This window comes from Mauremys mutica, chromosome 3, assembly GCF_020497125.1.
Source record: "Mauremys mutica isolate MM-2020 ecotype Southern chromosome 3, ASM2049712v1, whole genome shotgun sequence".
In the NCBI taxonomy this organism is placed as follows: Eukaryota; Metazoa; Chordata; order Testudines; family Geoemydidae; genus Mauremys; species Mauremys mutica.
In genome coordinates this window covers 190,109,864-190,128,745 of record NC_059074.1, presented here as the reverse complement: position 1 = coordinate 190,128,745, position 18,882 = coordinate 190,109,864, and the positions used below count along the sequence as shown (strand labels likewise).

The window sequence follows — 18,882 nt, the reverse complement described above, 5'->3', positions numbered from 1 at the left end:
TCTGACGAACAGAGGCTAGGGACACCATTCTTACCCATCCTGGCTAATAGCCATTTATGGACTTAGCCACCATGAATTTATCCAGTCCCCTTTTAAACATTGTTATAGTCCTAGCCTTCACAACCTCCTCAGGTAAGGAGTTCCACAAGTTGACTGTGCGCTGCGTGAAGAAGAACTTCCTTTTATTTGTTTTAAACCTGCTGCCTATTAATTTCATTTGGTGACCCCTAGTTCTTGTATTATGGGAATAAGTAAATAACTTTTCCTTATCCACTTTCTCAACATCACTCATGATTTTATATACCTCTATCATGTCCCCCCTTAGTCTTCTCTTTTCCAAACTGAAGAGTCCTAGCCTCTTTAATCTTTCCTCATATGGGACCCTCTCTAAACCCCTAATCATTTTAGTTGCTCTTTTCTGAACCTTTTCTAGTGCTAGAATATTTTTTTTGAGGTGAGGAGACCACATCTGTACACAGTATTCGAGATGTGGGCGTACCATGGATTTATATAAGGGCAATAATATATTCTCAGTCTTATTCTCTATCCCCTTTTTAATGATTCCTAACATCCTGTTTGCTTTTTTGACCGCCTCTGCACACTGCGTGGACATCTTCAGAGAACTATCCACGATAACTCCAAGATCTTTTTCCTGACTCGTTGTAGCTAAATTAGCCCCCATCATGTTGTAGTACTGGGTCACGACTCACAGTTTGAAAACCACTGATCTAGTCTGACCTTCTTCATGTCATAGGCCAGTAAACATCACCCAGATACCCCTATGTTGAGCCCAGTGACTTTAGTTAAATAAAAGCATTTTAGTCCTCAGGAGACTAAAGACAGAGAATTGAAGAGATTGAGGTGCTGCCAATACCTGAGGCCCCTGCAATGGCAGGGAATCAATTAGGTGAGATATATCCAGATGATCCTAGCAGGTGATCCATATATACCCCCTTCCTTCCTGAGCCTCATAGGCGACTGGTTGAAGCCTTGAAGGATGAGATTGCATTATAATCATTATCAGAATACAGAACTAAAAGTATTATAGGTTGAACATTTAAAGAGGGGAAAAAAGGATATAAAATAAAATATTAAAATGGAAAAGTTAACATTCTCATGGCCAGCTAGCTCTTCCATACTGCATATATGTAATATTTTAATTTACTAATTGGGCTGTGAAATATTTATTTTAATGGGACCAAAATAGCCCAAGTCTGTTGGCCTTCAAAGTATGCTGCAAAACACACACATCTATTTTCACTGGCTGCTGCAAAGGTGGGCCTTTGAGAAAATTCATGTGTGTGGAGTGTGACAGACTGTCAGTTTCCTGCAATATCCTGAATAAACTTTATTGAATGAAGTTAAACCGTATCGAATTAGGTTTAATACCTTTAGGGGGGTCATTGTATTAAAAATGCAAATGTGTATGTGTTGTGGAATTACATATACCTTCTTTACTAGAAGGGGGATGCTAATGTAGTTCCTCCATTGTCAGCCCTTTGAAGCCACCTGCCTCGAGAGGTATGGATATGCTAGTTCAAACTGGATTCTCCAGGGACTAAGAGACAAACAAATGATTTTTGGATAAATAGCCTGGTCTTAATCTGGCTCAAGGCCTTCTTCCTGATTCAGCAAATGGACAGGAGACCCTGATACATGAAGGGCCCCAATCCTTAGGTTAGGCTTGGAAAGACTGGGTCTACTGAGGCCCCATAGCACTGGGTGCTTAGTCTGAGCTGAAGCTATGATGATCTTCTAACCACAAGGAATCCCCTTGGATGGGGATTTGAAGGACTGCTCCTGGCAGAATCCATGTTAGGATTGCTGTGTTCCTTGTAAGCTTGTTAGTATGCAAGTAGGTTCTTTTATTGTTTTTAATATGTTTTCTCTGTAGTGCTTTTCCCTTAAGAATAATACAGTCTTGCATAGAAACCCGTGTGGTACCTTATAACTGCAGCAGTTACACTTGTTAACCATCTCTGAAGAGAAACCAATCAGGTTCTGCTTGGGCAGCCTGTCTCTGTTGGGGATAACACAGTGAAGACAGGGAACTGTGCAGCCTGGAAATACCCCAGTCAGAAGGAACTGAGATGCAGGTCTCCACCCGAGAAAGGTTACGGCTGGACAGCTGGAAGCCTGAGAGTGGGTGGCTGTGCGGGACCAGTGAGAGGAAATATAGTTCAGGGCAACTGCACCTATGACATGGAGGAAAGAGAGGGGCTTGGTGTTCTGCAGGTGATCGCATATTGTTTTTATAACTTATGGCAGGGGCACTGACAGCCTTGGATAGGCATCCCTGCTTATTTGTTATGTAACTCCAGTAATAGACAATGTGCAGGATTCTGTTCTCAGTTTAGGCTATTGTAAATCCAGAGTAGAGCAAAGACTATAGTGGTGTTACTCTTATTTTACAGCACTGTAAATGAATCTGACCCAGTGAGTGGAGTGTATGAGAGTTGATGTTTTCAGGACCTTCGCTTTTGGCTATCTGGCTTGGCTTTAGCCTACTATTGTTACAAGTAACACCTAAGTTTATTAAAATTGAGAGAGATGTAATATTTTTCTATCTTAACATTTTGATTACCTTGTGCATTTGACAATGCTTTGTGGATATTCATTTCACTGTTTGCACCCAAGGAAGCAGTATTAGTCAGTTTCCTCATTTGTTTGTGTGGGGTTTTTCACAGAGCCAAGGTGGGAGGGAGGAACACTCTTAAAAACAGGAAAATGTGATAGTAAAATCATAAAAGCTGACCAGCGGGGTGAGAGGAAGGTGGTGTATCTGTAACTGCTTTGAACTCTTATGTTTTTAATAAAAGAGATTTCAGTTTGAAGAAGTCTCTCTAACTTTATATTAAAATAGGGTTTTTGCACCCTGCAGTTCTTCATAAATCAGTTCTTGCCATGACACACACACTTATTTCTCATAGAAGTGAGAGATGGAAAAGACCTTTTAGATAACCCAGTTCCATCTCCCAGCCAGTTCAGGATTGTTCCTTGATTGAAACATTCCTTATGTTCTGTGGGAGGTTTTGTATTAACATGCGATAACATGAGGCTGTGACTAGAGCAGATCAGAGGAAGACAATTCTGTTTTATGGCAGCTTTTGAGGTTTCTAAATTCAGTCTTGTTCCACATTGAAACAAAACTAAAACCTTCCGAATGTTTTCATGAAAATGGAATTGTGTTGAAATGTATGTTCTCTGATTGAAACCTGAGCTTTGTGATTTGGGAAATGACATGTGGGTAGGTGTTTAGAGTACTGGGATGTGAGACACCCAGGTTCAAGTCCCTGCTGTTCCTGATTCAAGGCAAAGTTTTTCATCCCAAATCACACTGAATGAGGCACAGGGATTGAACGTGGGGGCTTGTCTCACTTAAAATGGTACAAACTGCGCCACTGTAGTGCTTCAGTGTGGACACTACCTGTCGTGCCAGGAGGGATTCTCCCATTGATGTAGTTAATCCATCTCCCCAAGAGGTGGTACATCGGTCAATGGAAGAATCCTTCTGTCGACCTAGCACTGTCTTCTTGGGGACTTAGATCAGCGTAACTGCTGCTCAGGAGGGTGGATTTTTCACATTTTTGACCATTGTAGTAAAAATGACCTAATTTTCTAGTGTAGACCAGGCTTGAGTTTCCTGTTGACCCAATCATCAGGCTCTACACCTCTCTCTCTCCTTTCCCCGGCCCTCCTGGATATGTCTCTGTGATGTTGCACTCCATATGTTTATGGAAATATGCTTATGAGTATGAATATAATGTAACTGGAATATGCTTTATGCAAAAGGTCTCTTGTAAGGTATCATTACAAAGCTTATAATTTACTGAGTGTGTTCATCCTATTTATCTGAATGTATCATTCTTATATCTGAAGCTAGAAATGTGAAGTATTACTCTGAAGTCCTATCGAAATTATGCAAAGTGTGAGCCATTAATGATGGCTTGGAATCTTGATGGCTCCCATTGACCAGGACAATTGGTTGTAAATGGCTCTGTTTACTTGTAAGCTTTCCTGTGTTTGTGAGTCAGGCCGGGAAGAATGGAGGCTTGGAGGGTCTCACAGGAAATGTGACCATGTCACCTGGTACTGGAATCCATTTTAAACCTGGTGCTTTTCCATTTAGAAGAAGGGGTGGGGACCCAGAGAGACACAGGATTCCCGCCTTGTGCCAAAGCTATAAAAGGGGGTGGAGCAGGACAAAGAGGTTGCCAGTCATGAGAACAGCCCTAGTTTCCACCTGAGCTGGAACTAACAAGAACTGTACCAGGGGAAAGAATTGGGCCCAGACTAAGAAGGAGTCTAGTCTGTGAAAGAAGCTTATTGGAACATTTCTGAGGGTGAGATTTACATGTATTCAGTTTCTTAAAGGTATTAGGCTTAGACTTGCATGTTTTGTTTTATTTTGCTTGGTAATTTACTTTGTTCTGTCTGTTATTACTTGAAACCACATAAATCCTACTTTTTTTTACTTAATAAAATCATTTTTGTTTATTAGTAAACCCAGAGTAAGTGATTAATACCCGGGGGAGCAAACAGCTGTGCATATCTATCAGTGTTCTAGAGGGCAGACAATTTATGAGTTTAATCTGTATAGGCTTTATACAGAGTAAAATGGATTTATTTGGGATTTGGATCCCTTTGGGAGCTGGGTGTCTGGATGCTGAAGACAGGTGACTTGCTGAGCAGTTTTTGGTTAAAGTCGGCAGCTTTGGGGGCGTGGACCAGACCTGGGTCTGTGTTGCAGCAGACTAGCATGTCTGGCTCAACAAGACAGGGTTCTGGAATCCCAAGCTGGCAGTGGAAAACGGGCTCAGAGGTAATTCCAGCACGTTAGGTGACAGTCCTAAGGGGATCTCTGTGACCAAACCCATCCCTGAAACATTTTGGCTTTAATGAAATGATGTTCTAACCAGCTCTAACTGTAACCTCTCTGGCACATAACAGCTATCAGAATGGAGAGAACAGCTCTGATTTAGTGTTTTCCTATCTCTATTTTATTTATGCACAGAAATCAGAAATTCAAAATTGTGATCTCCATTGCAACTGTAATTTGAGATCCCTTGTGCCTGTGTAGTATTTAGTACATAGTGTTAATTTTAATGATTTAATATGGGTGTGCAATATTGCTGAGTTACAGTTGCTGGAGAATCCCTACATTTGAATTTCCTATCCGTAAGATGTAAAATATCAGCCATAACAATGTATTAGCATTGGTTTTTGCATTTAATTTCATTTAAAGAAAAAGGAAGAGAAATGTGATATGATGCAGGAATACATACACTACTTACATCCAACAAACTATGTTAAAAAGAACAATAAGGTGACAAAGTCAAGTACTCAAAAATTCCAGAATTAAGATTGCTGCGGAGCCTTAATTTGGCCCCCTGGAGCAGGTGTATTATCATACAACCTTTAATTACATAATCGTATATTATTGTTAACACAGGGCCCCTGCCTCATTCAGTGAATGAGAAGTTATTTGATATTTCCTTTTACCCCCCTTTTTCAGTTGTGGACCCCACTTTATTTAACATATATCATCCAAACCCTGCACTGAGTACAACATTCTTAATTTCCTCCTGAGCCTTCCTGTTGTGCTCTCCCCATAGTATGAAAATTATTATTAACAAACATGAGAATTTATCTTTCCAACACCCCTGTAAGACTAGGTAAAATGTGCTATGAAACACTAGAATTCAAAGCACCAGTCCATTATGCGAGCTTAGTGGTTCTCACCCTATTTACCATTGTGGGCCACATATACCGCACTCTGTGTGTTATGTGGGCCACATCCACACAATATATATACTACCTGTATGGCACTGAGGATGTCACATGGGCCACAGCTGGGGGTTGAGAACCACTGTGTTGGATGAATTAATGGTAACATACTTGTTTTATTGACAGGAAGGTACAATAAATATTCAAGGAATTTACCACAAACTCCCTGGATTATAGATGGAGAGCGAAAGCTGGAGTCTTCAGTGGAAGAGCTGATTTCAGAGCACCTAATGACAGCGTTTAAAGCAGATAGTGAGTGTTCAGTATTGTATATATAATTCATAGTACTTGGGTTAATTTTTCTTACACATCCTGAAAACAACTCCCACAACTGGCCCATTGGTTACCAGCCTCAATAGACAGGCAAATTGAATGCACATGGAGAGAGAACTACTCTCACATCCTTTTCAGCTTTCTCTGCAAGCCAAGGCTGGTCCTTCCATAGCCTATGTCAGTGGTCCCCAACGCAGTGCCCGCAGGCACCATCTTAATGCGCCCGCATCCTGGCCCCTGGGAGAGTACTCACCAAAATGCCGCTGAATTTCAGCGGCATTTCAGCAGGGACGCCTCTCGCTGACGCCGCTTGCCGTCAACAAGTGACATCATCGAGAGGCGTCACTCCCGAATTTCGGTGGGTGCTCCACCACCGCAGTGGTCCTTCGGCTGGCGCCCGCCAGCCAAAAAGGTTGGGGACCACTGGCCTATGTTATGCCTGATCATTAAATAATTGAATGCTTGCTTTATTTTGTATAGTATTACCCTTTTCAAATAGTTCTGCAGCTGAGCCTGTAGTGCCAGTAGGTCCAGCATGTATGGTAGTCAGTTTTAACTCCTTTTTCTTAACAATTTATAAATGAATGCTCATTACAGAAGACACTATTTAACAATTAAAAAATGCTAAAAAGATTAATAACATATTGGTTTATAATCTTATCCTTTGACGATTGCAATGTGAAAGTGAAGTGTGGATGTACTCATCCAGTGGTGAGTTGGGGCTTAAATCCCAGGCATGGTTGGGGCGTGAGCGGTCAAGCCTAGTGTGTGGAGTCAGATCTTGCGGGTTGAGCTGGAGCCAAGGGTCGCAGCCTGGAGTCAAGCCAGGAATCAGAGGAAGATGAAGGAGCAGGGTCTGTCGTAGCAGTGGGCTGGGGATCCACCTAGTTGCACAGACAGATTCTTGGTGTCTCCTCCAGGCTTAACTATTGCACCGGGACCCTGGAAGCACTGCCAATTAGGCCCTCTGTGGGCAGCACATCCTGTGGTGCTTGGGCCTGCAAGGCACACAGCCTGTTCACTGATGCTCTGCCAGAGCTGTTGGGAGGTGGTGTGCATGCAGCAGGTTCTAGAGCTGCGGATCCTCATACTCCCAGCTGGAAAGCCTTGTTATTAATTGCTTCTGTCTCAGGCGTTCCAGAATACCTACCTTGACCCTTTCCCCTTGGTCTTGTTACACTGCCTTTCTGCTGTGCAGAGAGATCAACTGTCTAAACACTAATCAATTAAATAGGAGTTTACCTGTAGGGCGGGGGTGCTTATTGTCCATTTCTTGGCCCCCAGACTCAGCGATAGTGACCATTAGCTACAAGGACAAATTTAATTCAAAATTAGCAAAATTCCTTTCCCCCCGCAGTTGTATATGTCAGACTGGACACTGGGAAAATCCCAAAGTAGTAATCACAGCATACTATTAGAGAAGGTACTGAGAGGCACCTGATTTTGGCATGCAGAACTCCCACTATCCACACCGGTTTGTACATTAATGGTGAGAAAAGGTATGGAGGTTTGCTCCAACTGGTAGCTTGTAGAACTCAAGCAAGGGATCACTTTCCCATTTCTGCTGCTGATGTGGTTAGTGACCTGATAGAACCAGTAAGTACCCCAATGGTTGATGGAAATGGCTGGGTAGACCTCACTGCTTCTGTCCCTCACTCACCTGGCAGTGGAAGCTGAGGAAACCCCATACACAATGCAGAGAGGTGTCCAGTTTGTGTAGCCTCCAGGGTTCTCTTGAGACAGCTCCACAAAGCTACTGTCATAGCCAGAGTGCGAATTTTTTCCATGTTCTTCCTTGGAGGGATGGAGGTATGACAGCTCCTGGGGCAGATTAACTGGGGAAGGAGTCAGAGGTAGGATGCTAAGTACCAATCTAATCCTTACCATATCTTGAGAGAGAAAAAATAAGTCTATTCTTGCAGGTGACACCTGAAGTTCCCTTCCCCTTTTGGCCAAGTGTATGGCTAACAGCCAAATAGCTTCAGAGGTGAGGAATCTTGCTGAAATCTTGGGAACTCATGAGTGTGTTCAGGATAAGAGTCACAGCGTGAGGGGACAACAAAAGGCTGGAGTCTCAGATTGACTTTAATCACAACCTTTAGGTATTTAACTCCATCTGGGTAAGAAAAGGAGTAGGGATTAGCAGCAAGTGGGATTCCTTTTAGGATTAAATTGCTCTTTCAAACTTTCTCAAGGTTGTGATGTCCCTCATTCAGGCAGAGGAACTAGGAAGTGTCTGTCTGAGGGATGAGACAGTGACTGTCTCCAGTTTTGTTAAAATAGAGTGCAGACTACATTTTAAAATCAATTTAAACAGTTATTCTTTTTCTACAAACAAGCTTTAGATTGATTAAAAAATGTAAAGGTAAAATCTCTCATTTTCTGTTCATATTTGTTTTTAAAGGTTTTAATTTTTCATCCTCGGGAAGAGAAGATGTGGATGTGAGAACGCTAGGCAGCGGTAAGGTTGGAATGTCCCTTCATTAAAGGCATAAACTGAACAAAATGGTGTCTTGGAGCTACTCAGACATATTTTGTTCTTTGTAAATGGGAAGCTAGCTTGTGACACAAATCCTACTTTGAAACATTCTCTCAATAATTTTACTGACGTATTTATTTAGAGACACAGACAGACATTATTTCATAAAAAGAACTCTGTGAGAGAATAGACCTCACCATAATCTTCTTGACTGAACAAATACAAACATTTAGAAATCCATAGCTTGTTATAAATATTCTATCTTGCATTTCCTAATTTTAATCCATTTATGTCACATTAATAAATATATTGTTTTCTGTTATGTAATTCTGTTTTGCATCTTTTAGTTAGAAAAATGCCTGTTGCTCTTTCAAGATGATGATTTCACTTTCTGCATGTAGCTCCTTTAATCAGCTATGCTAATACTTCCAATAGCTTTCAGCTACACTGAAACAACTGTAGCAAAAAGAGTAAAAATCAATAATGAGGTGTACCAGACGCTGGCTAATTTGTGGTGTAATTCCAGGCATTGCATATCCTGGGATCAGCGCTGGCCCAGAGCACAGAAAGTGCAGCCATTTCAACAGATGTTTAGTTAAGGGAGCTGGATTTAACGTCATCTTGCACCTGGGCATTGCTGTAGGTGACAGAAAATAAGCTAATTAACTTTTTTCTTATTTTATTTTTTAATTAGCACAGACTTGTACAAGATGTCTTCTGGGAAGCAGTAATTTGCACTTACTGATAATACTTAGGTTTAGTAGCCAAAAAATGTCCCTTGTTTCTTTCCTTCCATTTGATGGCCATGTCTCTGAAAACCTCAAACCCCATATGTATGTGCATAAGAGTAGACACATTTTTCACACCTTCCGACCTTAATGCATAAATCCAAACATTAATTTAGAACAACATGTTTTTATGTTTTATGACTCTATGCATGTTGCCAGGAAGGCCCTTTGCAATTGAACTTGTGAATCCTCATAGAATACATTTTACTGCCATGGAAATGAAGGAGCTTCAGCAGGTAAATCATTTGCACTTCATGAAAATCATAAAGCACATGTACTTTTGTAACAGGGCAGCTTTGCTAACTAATTCCTTTTCTGACATCACAGAAAATTAATAACTCTTCAGACAAAATAAAAGTTCGAGATTTACAGCTTGTCACCAGGTCAGTATTTACTGTCTCTGGCAAGGGATTTCAGAATGATGCTTTGGGAATTCTGCAAACATCTTCATTTATACAACTGTGTAGTTATGCTTATGCGTGATTAATTTCTTTTGTTTAGAGAGGCAATTGGACATATGAAAGAAGGTGAGGAGGAAAAGACAAAGACCTACAGTGCCTTAATATGGACAGACAAAGCAATACAGAAGGAAGATATTGCACTTCTAGATGATATGAAGGTATCTGTATTTTTCTTGCTTTTATAGAGCACCTGCCTCTTGGTAGGTAGTGCATGTGTCTCTCTTTTTCTCTCTCACTGTTTCATTGATCATGGGTTCTCGCACCCTTTATTCTAGGGCTGATTGTATCCACTCTCCCATTTGCCATTCCTCTTATGCTGTTAAGTCTAATCTTTCCTACTACACAGTAACTGTTGCTGTGCTTCTCCTTCACCCAGGATAACCAGTTATTAGCCTATCGGAGGCAGATGATGTGCCAATTATCAGACAGCACAAAGTGCTTTTGGAGGTGGAAATCTCTCTCCCCAAGGACCCTTCATGCCATCTCAACATTGCTAAGGGTAGACGAGCAAAACAGAGGAGCAGGTTAAAGCAGAACTAGCAGCGTTAGCTTCTTGTTCTGTCCAGCTCCAGTCAAAGTCACTTTGGGGACAGTCGCAGCAAATAAATCCACATTCAGATGGCTGTGCAAAATCATGGAAACCAAAGGTCTGACACAAGTATTTGAAATGAAGAGACTGCAGTGGTAGAATATAGACTGTCCCAAGTGTCAGTCAGTGAGACACGTTGTGTTGAGATAGGCTGGCTGGTAGACTGCCCATTTCTATGTTCAGGTTTTGTAGTGTTGGAACATTGGCCTAAGAGTCTGATAGCAAGAGCATTCTCAAGTAGAGACTACTGTTACTTAGTCTTTACTCCAAAGTTGTGTGTGTTTTGGCTTGAAGTAGTAAAATGCATGACGACAATTGATGCTCAACATTTTTTTTATCACACTAGAAAAAGATGCTTCCCAAATCAATGCCTCTTTTTGTAGAGAAAAGCTCTTTAAAGAAATGTGATGAAATCTTTGGTCGTCTCAGCTCTGCTTTCTAATTCTTATTTGTAGAGAGTTGGATGCAGTTTAGACAAAAGCCTTTAATTTTTTTTAGAGTGCCCTGAGGCTCTCATTGAGTTTGTAAATCCTGGAGTTATTCCAGCAAGAGACTATGGAGATTTCAAGGTTATTATGCCTCTGCATTTGTGGTTCCACTAGCTTGTATCCGCATGAGGCCTTCCCAATAAGACTTTAAAAGATAGTTGCACCCTTTTTTCTTTGATATACTCGGAGGAGGACTTAAAGAAGAAACACTTCTCAGAAGATCCTTCAACTACCAGAATATATTATTAAAAAGTAGTCTTATATGAAAAGAAAAAGCTATATATGTGTTAATTTTGTGTGTGCTGTGTTGGACAGTTCTTTGTTTTAAATTTTCCAAAAGGAATTAAAGATTGATCAAAAAACACCTCTGCGGGTTCTTCATAGAAGGCCTTTAGCTGTAAGATCTCGTGTCATTCACACCATGAAATCCGAGTACATAGATGACCATCACTTTCGCCTGCATCTGAAAACTCAGGCAGGGACGTATCCTTTAGACTTACTGCATGATAAATTTTAGAACCAGTGCATTGTTACCGTGGTCATACAGGCAGTGTTTTCTTTTGCAAGTGCTAGTGTAGTCTGTTTGCATTATAAGCCCCTGATTTTTCAACAGTTCATACATTAGGTTTTAAGGGTTTTTTCTCAAGTTTGCCTTGAACTGAAACATGTACAAGTTACAAGCTCAGAAATGCAATTGGTATACATTGTTTTGCTTAGTAACAAAAGATGCCCCTAATTATTTTCAAGGTACAGGAGAGCAACAAATGTATAGATATACACAGATTTCAGGCCCTTTATTTATCTGTAATTTAAAAATGGAGTGTTGCAAGCCTTTGGCATATTCTAGATTGGGATAAAGATCTGTACCAATTGCTGAGGTTTTTTGCCTGTATTTCCACAGAAGTCTTCAATGGTGTTTGGAGGGCAGCATTTGGCTCTGCATCTGTAGTATAAGCACTCAGTTTTGTTTTGTTGTTTTTTTTTTAAGTAAAACCTCTCAGTATTGAAGATAAGTATCAGACATGGTCAATAGTACTTTTCAGATTGATTTGGCTAGTAGCATTATACACTTGCTGTGTGTTCTGAGTGGATGTGTGAAGAAATTCTCAGTTTTGCCTGAAAAACACTTTTTAATCCATCCTCTTGGTTCTAGTTCTTATATGGGCCTCCAAAACTGCGTGAATAAACATACCAAGAGTCCTATTCCAGCTTCCATTGAATCAGGAGAAATGTGTTTCATTCTCTAGATGCAGTGGAGGGCGTGAGGGAGGTTCAAGATATGTAATTAATTTATATTTCTGAGTTTGTTAGATCCTCGGTTAAATGTATTTGGTTTTGTTTTAATATTTGCCTAATACTTAGGTTTTAAGAGTCTGATTAAGAAAAGTTAGCAGTATGACTCACTCATTTATTATCTGAGAAATAGTTATATAACATTTTTAAAATGAAACCATTCTAATGACTGACTATTGGTATATAGTATCGGTTGTTGCTACTTACTGTAACAGTTTTAGAATTTAGTAAAATGTCACTACCCAGTTTAAAACAAACAAAAGCATGGATTGTGATCAGGAACAGAAATAGATTTTGGTATTTCAGCTTTGTGTTTTTTGCCATATCCTTTTCACCTTTTTTCATTAATCAGCTTCAGTCACTCAAGGCCTACACGCACTTTTCCTTAAGCAAGATCTAGTTACATTAAAGAGTTTGTACATGGAGATTTTGGAAGAACAAAACCCAATATTGGCTTCCTACTTAAGAGAACTGCTGACATTCTGGAGCTGGATGTAGAGGTAAACTGTTCATAATATATCTGGGTGGCCAAACTGTGGCTCGCGAGCCACATGTGGCTCTTTAATAGTTAGTGTGGCTCACAGAGTCGTCGTCGCCCCCCTCCCCCCCCCATGGATCCCCCTTCTCCACCTACCAGACTGGTGTGGGGGGAGAGCTTAGGGCTACTGCCCTGTGTCATGGTGGTGGGGTTAGGGGCTTCTGCCAGAGATGACTGATGCCTGCTGAGAGTGTGAGGGCACAATTTAAAGGTTGGCCCCCCCCAACAGCTTGAATCATGCCCCCCACCCCTACCCTCAGTGGCCCCTCCCTGCAGCTCCCAAGTGTTAGCTCTGTGTGGAGAGACAGTAGCAAACAGCTGGGAGCTGCAGGGAGAGGCCGCTGCCTCTCCCCACAGCCAGCCACAGCTCCCAGCTTGCTGGCTCCAGCAGCTGCTATGCAAGGAGGGGCAGGGCAGCACCATGTGACCAAGTGGGGCCAGCAACACTTGGCAAAAATCGGGGGCGGGTGGACAGGACCCCACATCCTGTCCCCCCACATTGCTTCTGGCTTCTGCCCAGCAAAGAGGAAGGTCTTGGGGATTCAGCCTGCCGGGGCTCGGGATTTCAGCAGGAATGGGGCTTCAGCCCCGAGCCCTGGAAGGCACCTCCCTGGGTGCTGAAGCCCCAAGACAGTCCTGTAGGGAGTGGGGAAGCCCAGAGCCCGAGCAGGCGCACCCTGGCTCTTGAACTTCTGAAGATTGTCATATGCAGCTCAGAGGGTCAAGAAGTTTGGCCACTGCTGTAATATATCCTATCTTGAGGTCAGCAAAGCAGTTGCATTTGTAAGGGTTTGTCTACACATGAAAAATAATCCAGAATAAGGTACAGTATGAATTTTAAGCAGATTAACTATTGCAAAATGGATTACGCTCCTTTGGAATAAGGCAGTTTTATTCCAAAATAAGAGCATCCACGTATGGAGTTGATCAGGATAGCTATTCTGGAATTATGCCTTGTGTAGACAAGCCTGTAAACTGTATGTATAAACTTTCTTGCTTTGGCCTAATTAACAATCCTTACTACCATTAATGCCAAATATGATGTTAATACAAAATAATCGTTAAAATTTTAAACACATCATTGAGCCATATAATCCGATGATGTCATAGACGTCCTTCACTGACGTCTTCGGGGCTCACTATGGGAGCAGGAATCTGCTTACCTGAGGAAGGGTCTCCTGGATATATCGTGCTTATTTAAACTCTGGCTTTATAATGTCCAGCAGTGCATGGTGGAGTGTAGTTTAGCAATAAGGAGTTTTGCTCTGCATATTATGCATACCACACCCTCTCCCTTTAACAGAACTTCTGAGAAGTGGGGCTGGATCAGAAATAAGTGCAATGTAACCTTTCGCATCAGTGCCACTGATTCAAATGCAATGCTGGATAACATCTGACTACTTGCTGGTAGCCTCAGCTTGGTTTCTAATTGACACCTATCCATATTACAGTCTCATTACCCCTGATAGCAAATGGGCATGAAGACTAAATTTTTCTTGTACCAAAAGATGGTCCCTGCAAATCAGGAGTTAGACATATTGGTAGGGCAGAGTATGGGAGGAAGCCTGGGCTGTACCTAGGGTGACCAGATGTTCCAATTTTATAGGGACAAGTCCCAATATTTGGGGCTTTCTCTTATATAGGCTCCTATCACCCCCCACCCCCATCCCGATTTTTCACACTTGCTGTCTGGTCCCCCTAGCTCTACCAGATCTTAGGATGAAGGGAAGATTTTTGCAAGTATTAAAAACCAGGCGCGATCACTAATTTCATAGTAAAAAAGAAAAGAAGGAAATAGAAAATGACTTAAGTTATCGGATCCTAAATTCTTAAGCCTCTATCACAGAATAAACACACAGAGTCGTCTGTTTGGAATCCCAATTACAAATCCTTTAAATAATAAATGAATTCCTGGCTTCATTGAAATCGGTAGGAGTTTGGCTTGCAGCGTGGCCAGGATTTCACCCATCTACGTTTGAGGAACTGCACACGTGCTACAAATGTTTAATTCTACTGTCATAATCAGTATTGTCATCTGACTACATATATTTTAAAATATAGTGATTTACTTAAGAAAACGATGGACTAAAATAAGTTATTTAGTTTCTGGAATTTCGAATGGAATTGCTGAAATATAATTGTAAAAAATTATTGATGCTGTGTGGATTCTGCTTTCCTCATATTTTTAACTGCAGAGAACAGCATAGGTTGGGTTTAATATTTAAACAAATGGCTGCAGTTTAATACTTTTTTTTTAATGTGAAACAGCCAGCATCAGGATTTTATCTTTGCTAACTGTATCCCTGGAAAGGGGAAGGGGTGAGGAGAAGGAACCTACAAAGACAACTGCTGAACATGAGCAACTAGTGCTAGACTGCAGTTGATAAGCATTGCTCTCACGCTGAATGGTGTCAGTGCAATTATTGCACACAACTATGAATGATGTCTGGGGACTTGAAAATAATTAGTCATTTTACTCATAATGGATTTTAGCCTAGCCCAAGAACCTAATCTTTTTATGAAGATGTAGATTAGGTAAGGAGTAGGTATGATTAATTTAGGCAATCTTGAAGCCAGAGTGTTTAATGTGCCATCATTGTGACCCCTACTTGACAAATGCCTGATGCTTCGTTAGTGACGGATGTGCTGCCTCAGGAATAAGCTGGCAACAAGTTTACACCCAAAGGGAATTGGCCCTGGGGCCTCTGTGAGGCCAGGGGAGAAAGATAATCCAGATTCCATTAATTGTTAGACTTGCTGCTAATAAAGTATGTGTCAAATATGATTTGTGCATTTTGACCAGAAGTAATGACGACTTAATCATCTGACCTACATAAAATCAGCCATCTTAATTTTTGAATGAACTATACATGATGAGGAGTCATATTTGGGGAGTGATCAGACCTTACTCAAACTCTGCCCACAGTTCCAAACGCCATCCTCAATCCCATAATACCTGGATGTTTCTGCTGTATTGATCAGCAATAACAATAGTTGTTAATCACATTTAACTCACCCTAATCAGCCTGAAATACTGTTTAGAGCTGGCTGGCTGCAACCTCAGACCAACATCACTGCATTAGGTCACACTTGGAAAAGCCTAGTGTAAACTGAAAAGGTTAAAAGCTTTTTGAAAATGCAATCTTACACTGTGCAGAAATGTATGGGCCACCAGAGAAATGCAGATACCCCATGCCACTGTGTCCTAGCTCACTCCATCTTTCTCTTGTGCTATGCTGTTTTGCCATGTCTTTTTAATAATTTGTTCCCCTTTTGTATGAAAGTTATTCTTTTGTTAATATGCAGAAAGCACTAGTGGCAAGTCTTTTCTAAAACACCAGCTCTCCTGATCTAGTGATTTTGCTTTCCACCCCCACCCCACTTCTCTTTTAGTCTGTTGATGTTGATTGGCCTCCAACCCTGAATGATTAGAGTCTTTCAAGATGGGAAGAGGAAGAGTGACTTGACTCTCTTATCAGGAGCTGACAAGAAATTGAACTGTGCACCGTATGATAACTTGTTTATCCCCTGCAAAATATTTCTGTTGAACATTTGGATCATGTTGATCTGTCAGGTTTTTTTAATTGGCTTAAAAACTCAGGATCAGTTGATGTTTGTTCAATTAATTAATTTGCAGCCTTATTATAAATAAATTACTGTCCCATGTAAAGGGGTCTCTGACAGGCAGCTGTATTAACAGCAGTAAATGGTTTCTTTTGAAAAAAATTATTTAGAGAGATGTCCAAACCCTGATCTTTGCAAGATATACCAAATATGCTTTCCTGAATACTGTTTGAAACCCTTTGATTGAAAAGAGAAGTTCCCCTCCCTCAAACCACACATACCATATATCATCTAATTTTGTTCCCAACCAGAAAAAAAAATGTGGATGCATGTTTGTATCAGATACCATAAGCATAATCTTCTTATCTAGATGTTTGTACCACTTCCCAGAGCAGCAGTCTAAAAGCCTGATTCTAAGTACGCCAAAGACCATTCATGAGGATTGTCAGGATCAGACCATAAGAAATCAATTGTATCTTGTTAATCTGGAATTGTGAAATCAATGGGACTACTCCTGGAGTGAGGTACTGCTCAACATGAGTAGGGGCAGCAGAATCTGTCCTACAATATTTTCCCCATATATGTACAAGTGCTGGTTAGATTTTGATTATTGCAGGGGGCGGCTGAAAACTTTATACCCAGAAATTCAGGAGGTACCTCACACTCCTATTATCTCCTGTAGGCCCGGGTCCCTGACCAGCCGACATGTTCCATATCTCCCCTCTTGCTGAGCCCCCCTGTGCAGCATGAGAGATGTAGTCTGGCTGGGGAATCCACCACATGAAGGAGAGTGGAGACGAGAGGTGCCTGAACCACAGCTCTTTGATGTACCATAGTGGCATTACTGAAAAGAAATATTTGGGGGTTTGGCTGACAATCAAACAGGTTGGGGGTTTTCTTGACAAAAGCTGAAAATTCCAACAGAAAGGAGCTAATTTTTTTTTAAAAATTTGATCTAGTTGAAAACTCAATTTTCCATCAGAAAAAGTGTTTTAATGGATTTTTTATCATCCCTAGGCTATGCTTACGCTGGTCATTGATTAATTTTATTTTAGTGAGCTACTTCTTAGACATAATACTGGCAGGTCCAAGTTCCTCTGTGAAAGAGCTGTAAAAGTGGCCATATGTTTGTGCTACCTTTTGCGTGGCAGGATAAAGAGTTGCAGGTTTATACCACATCCCACTTCCTGTACAAAAAAGTGCAAGACAGATAATAAGTTCTAAGTCATGATAGAATTTTAGCATGAAGTAGACAAAGGGCCTAATCTACAGCAAGACAGCTAATTCACTACCCATATGCCTCTACCAGCAGTAGGAATGGTGAGGCTGTAGTGTATATGGTTTTCTGGCATTTTTATGTCAGCAAAAACAGTTTATGTCTGCATTGCCAGTGGTGAATCACAAGGCCCAGATTTGTCACTGTAGCTGAAGTATATAGAAGCATATGAAAACTTGTGTATAAATTAATGAGCCCCCACTTTAATATGCGAGTGTGAAATGGCCTCACAGTTGTAACCCAAATCAGAAATTGAGGACTTCCTTAAAACACGTCTTGCTGTTTGATAAAAATCAAGACTGAGTGAGTGCATCATAGAGCTGTTTCTGTGCCTATGAAGCACAAAAAAGAGATGAATAATACATATTCAGGAAGAAATTGAGGAGATTATTAGAGGCTTTTTCTTAAAGTGTTTCAGAAATATGTCAGGTATTGTGCAAGACATACTGCTATTTATGTGGTGGTGGTGGGATGAACAGTTGGGTGGACTGTATCCACTGCTAGGGTCAGGAAAGTTACCCTTAAAGATTTCAGCGTGGCGCAGCATGTCAGCTTCCAGTGTAGGGCCAGGCCTCAGAGTCTGTAAGTTGGCATAGTTCTATTGTCAAGAGAGGTCTGAGGAGCTTGTCTGGAATATTCATAGTAATTCTTCCTCTTTGCCCATGATTGGATGTCAGTGCTCATTTAAGACACCTTAAATTAGTTCCTCTTCTCCACTATCTCCAACACGTAAACATGGATGCAGGAGTTCAAAAGTACATTCCTGTTTCTTTCTAGAATCAGAGGCGCATAATTTAGACTACAGGTTTTGTTTCTAATATAAAAGTAACTATGAGCAAATGCTTCCAGCAATAGTTGACTTTGTAACTGTCCACACAGATAATTATCTAACACTAAGGGTATGTCTACACTACGGGATTATTCCGATTTTACAGAAACTGGTTTTTTAAAACATTGTATAAAGTCAATTGCATGTGGCCACACTAAGCACATTAATTTGGCAGTGTGCGTCCATGTACCGAAGCTAGTGTCGATTTCCGGAGCGTTGCACTGTGGGTAGCTATCCCATATTTCCGGCAGTCTCCCCTGCCCATTGGAATTCTGGGTTGAGATCCCAGTGCCTGATGGGGCAAAAAACATTATCGCAGGTGGTTCTGGGTACAGCCTCACCCCTGCCTCCATGCAAGTAGCAGACAACCGTTTTGCGCCTTTTTCCCTGGGTGAACTGTGCAGATGCCATAGCACGGCAAGCATGGACCCTGCTCAGCTCAAGACAGCAATCATGGACGTTGTAAACACCTCACGCATTCTCGTGCAGTCAGTGCTGAACCAGGACCTGCAAAACC

The 18,882-nt window shown here is 41.2% G+C and overlaps 1 protein-coding gene across 3 annotated transcripts in view; it reads left to right on the top strand.

Moving 5' to 3' along the window:
• The window catches only part of PUS10 (pseudouridine synthase 10), a 69,624-nt gene extending 53,247 nt beyond the window's left edge, over positions 1 to 16,377 (top strand). For 2 of the 3 annotated variants that reach the window (XM_045012011.1, XM_045012012.1), the window contains exons 11-18: positions 5,914 to 6,039; positions 8,465 to 8,521; positions 9,487 to 9,563; positions 9,655 to 9,710; positions 9,829 to 9,946; positions 11,206 to 11,348; positions 12,559 to 12,658; positions 16,090 to 16,377. In XM_045012011.1, the coding sequence (XP_044867946.1) occupies positions 5,914 to 6,039; positions 8,465 to 8,521; positions 9,487 to 9,563; positions 9,655 to 9,710; positions 9,829 to 9,946; positions 11,206 to 11,348; positions 12,559 to 12,658; positions 16,090 to 16,128 (716 nt within the window). In that variant the 3' untranslated portion in view covers positions 16,129 to 16,377. The other variant, XM_045012013.1, reaches the window with a different exon arrangement.
• The last annotated feature ends 2,505 nt before the right edge of the window (positions 16,378 to 18,882 follow it).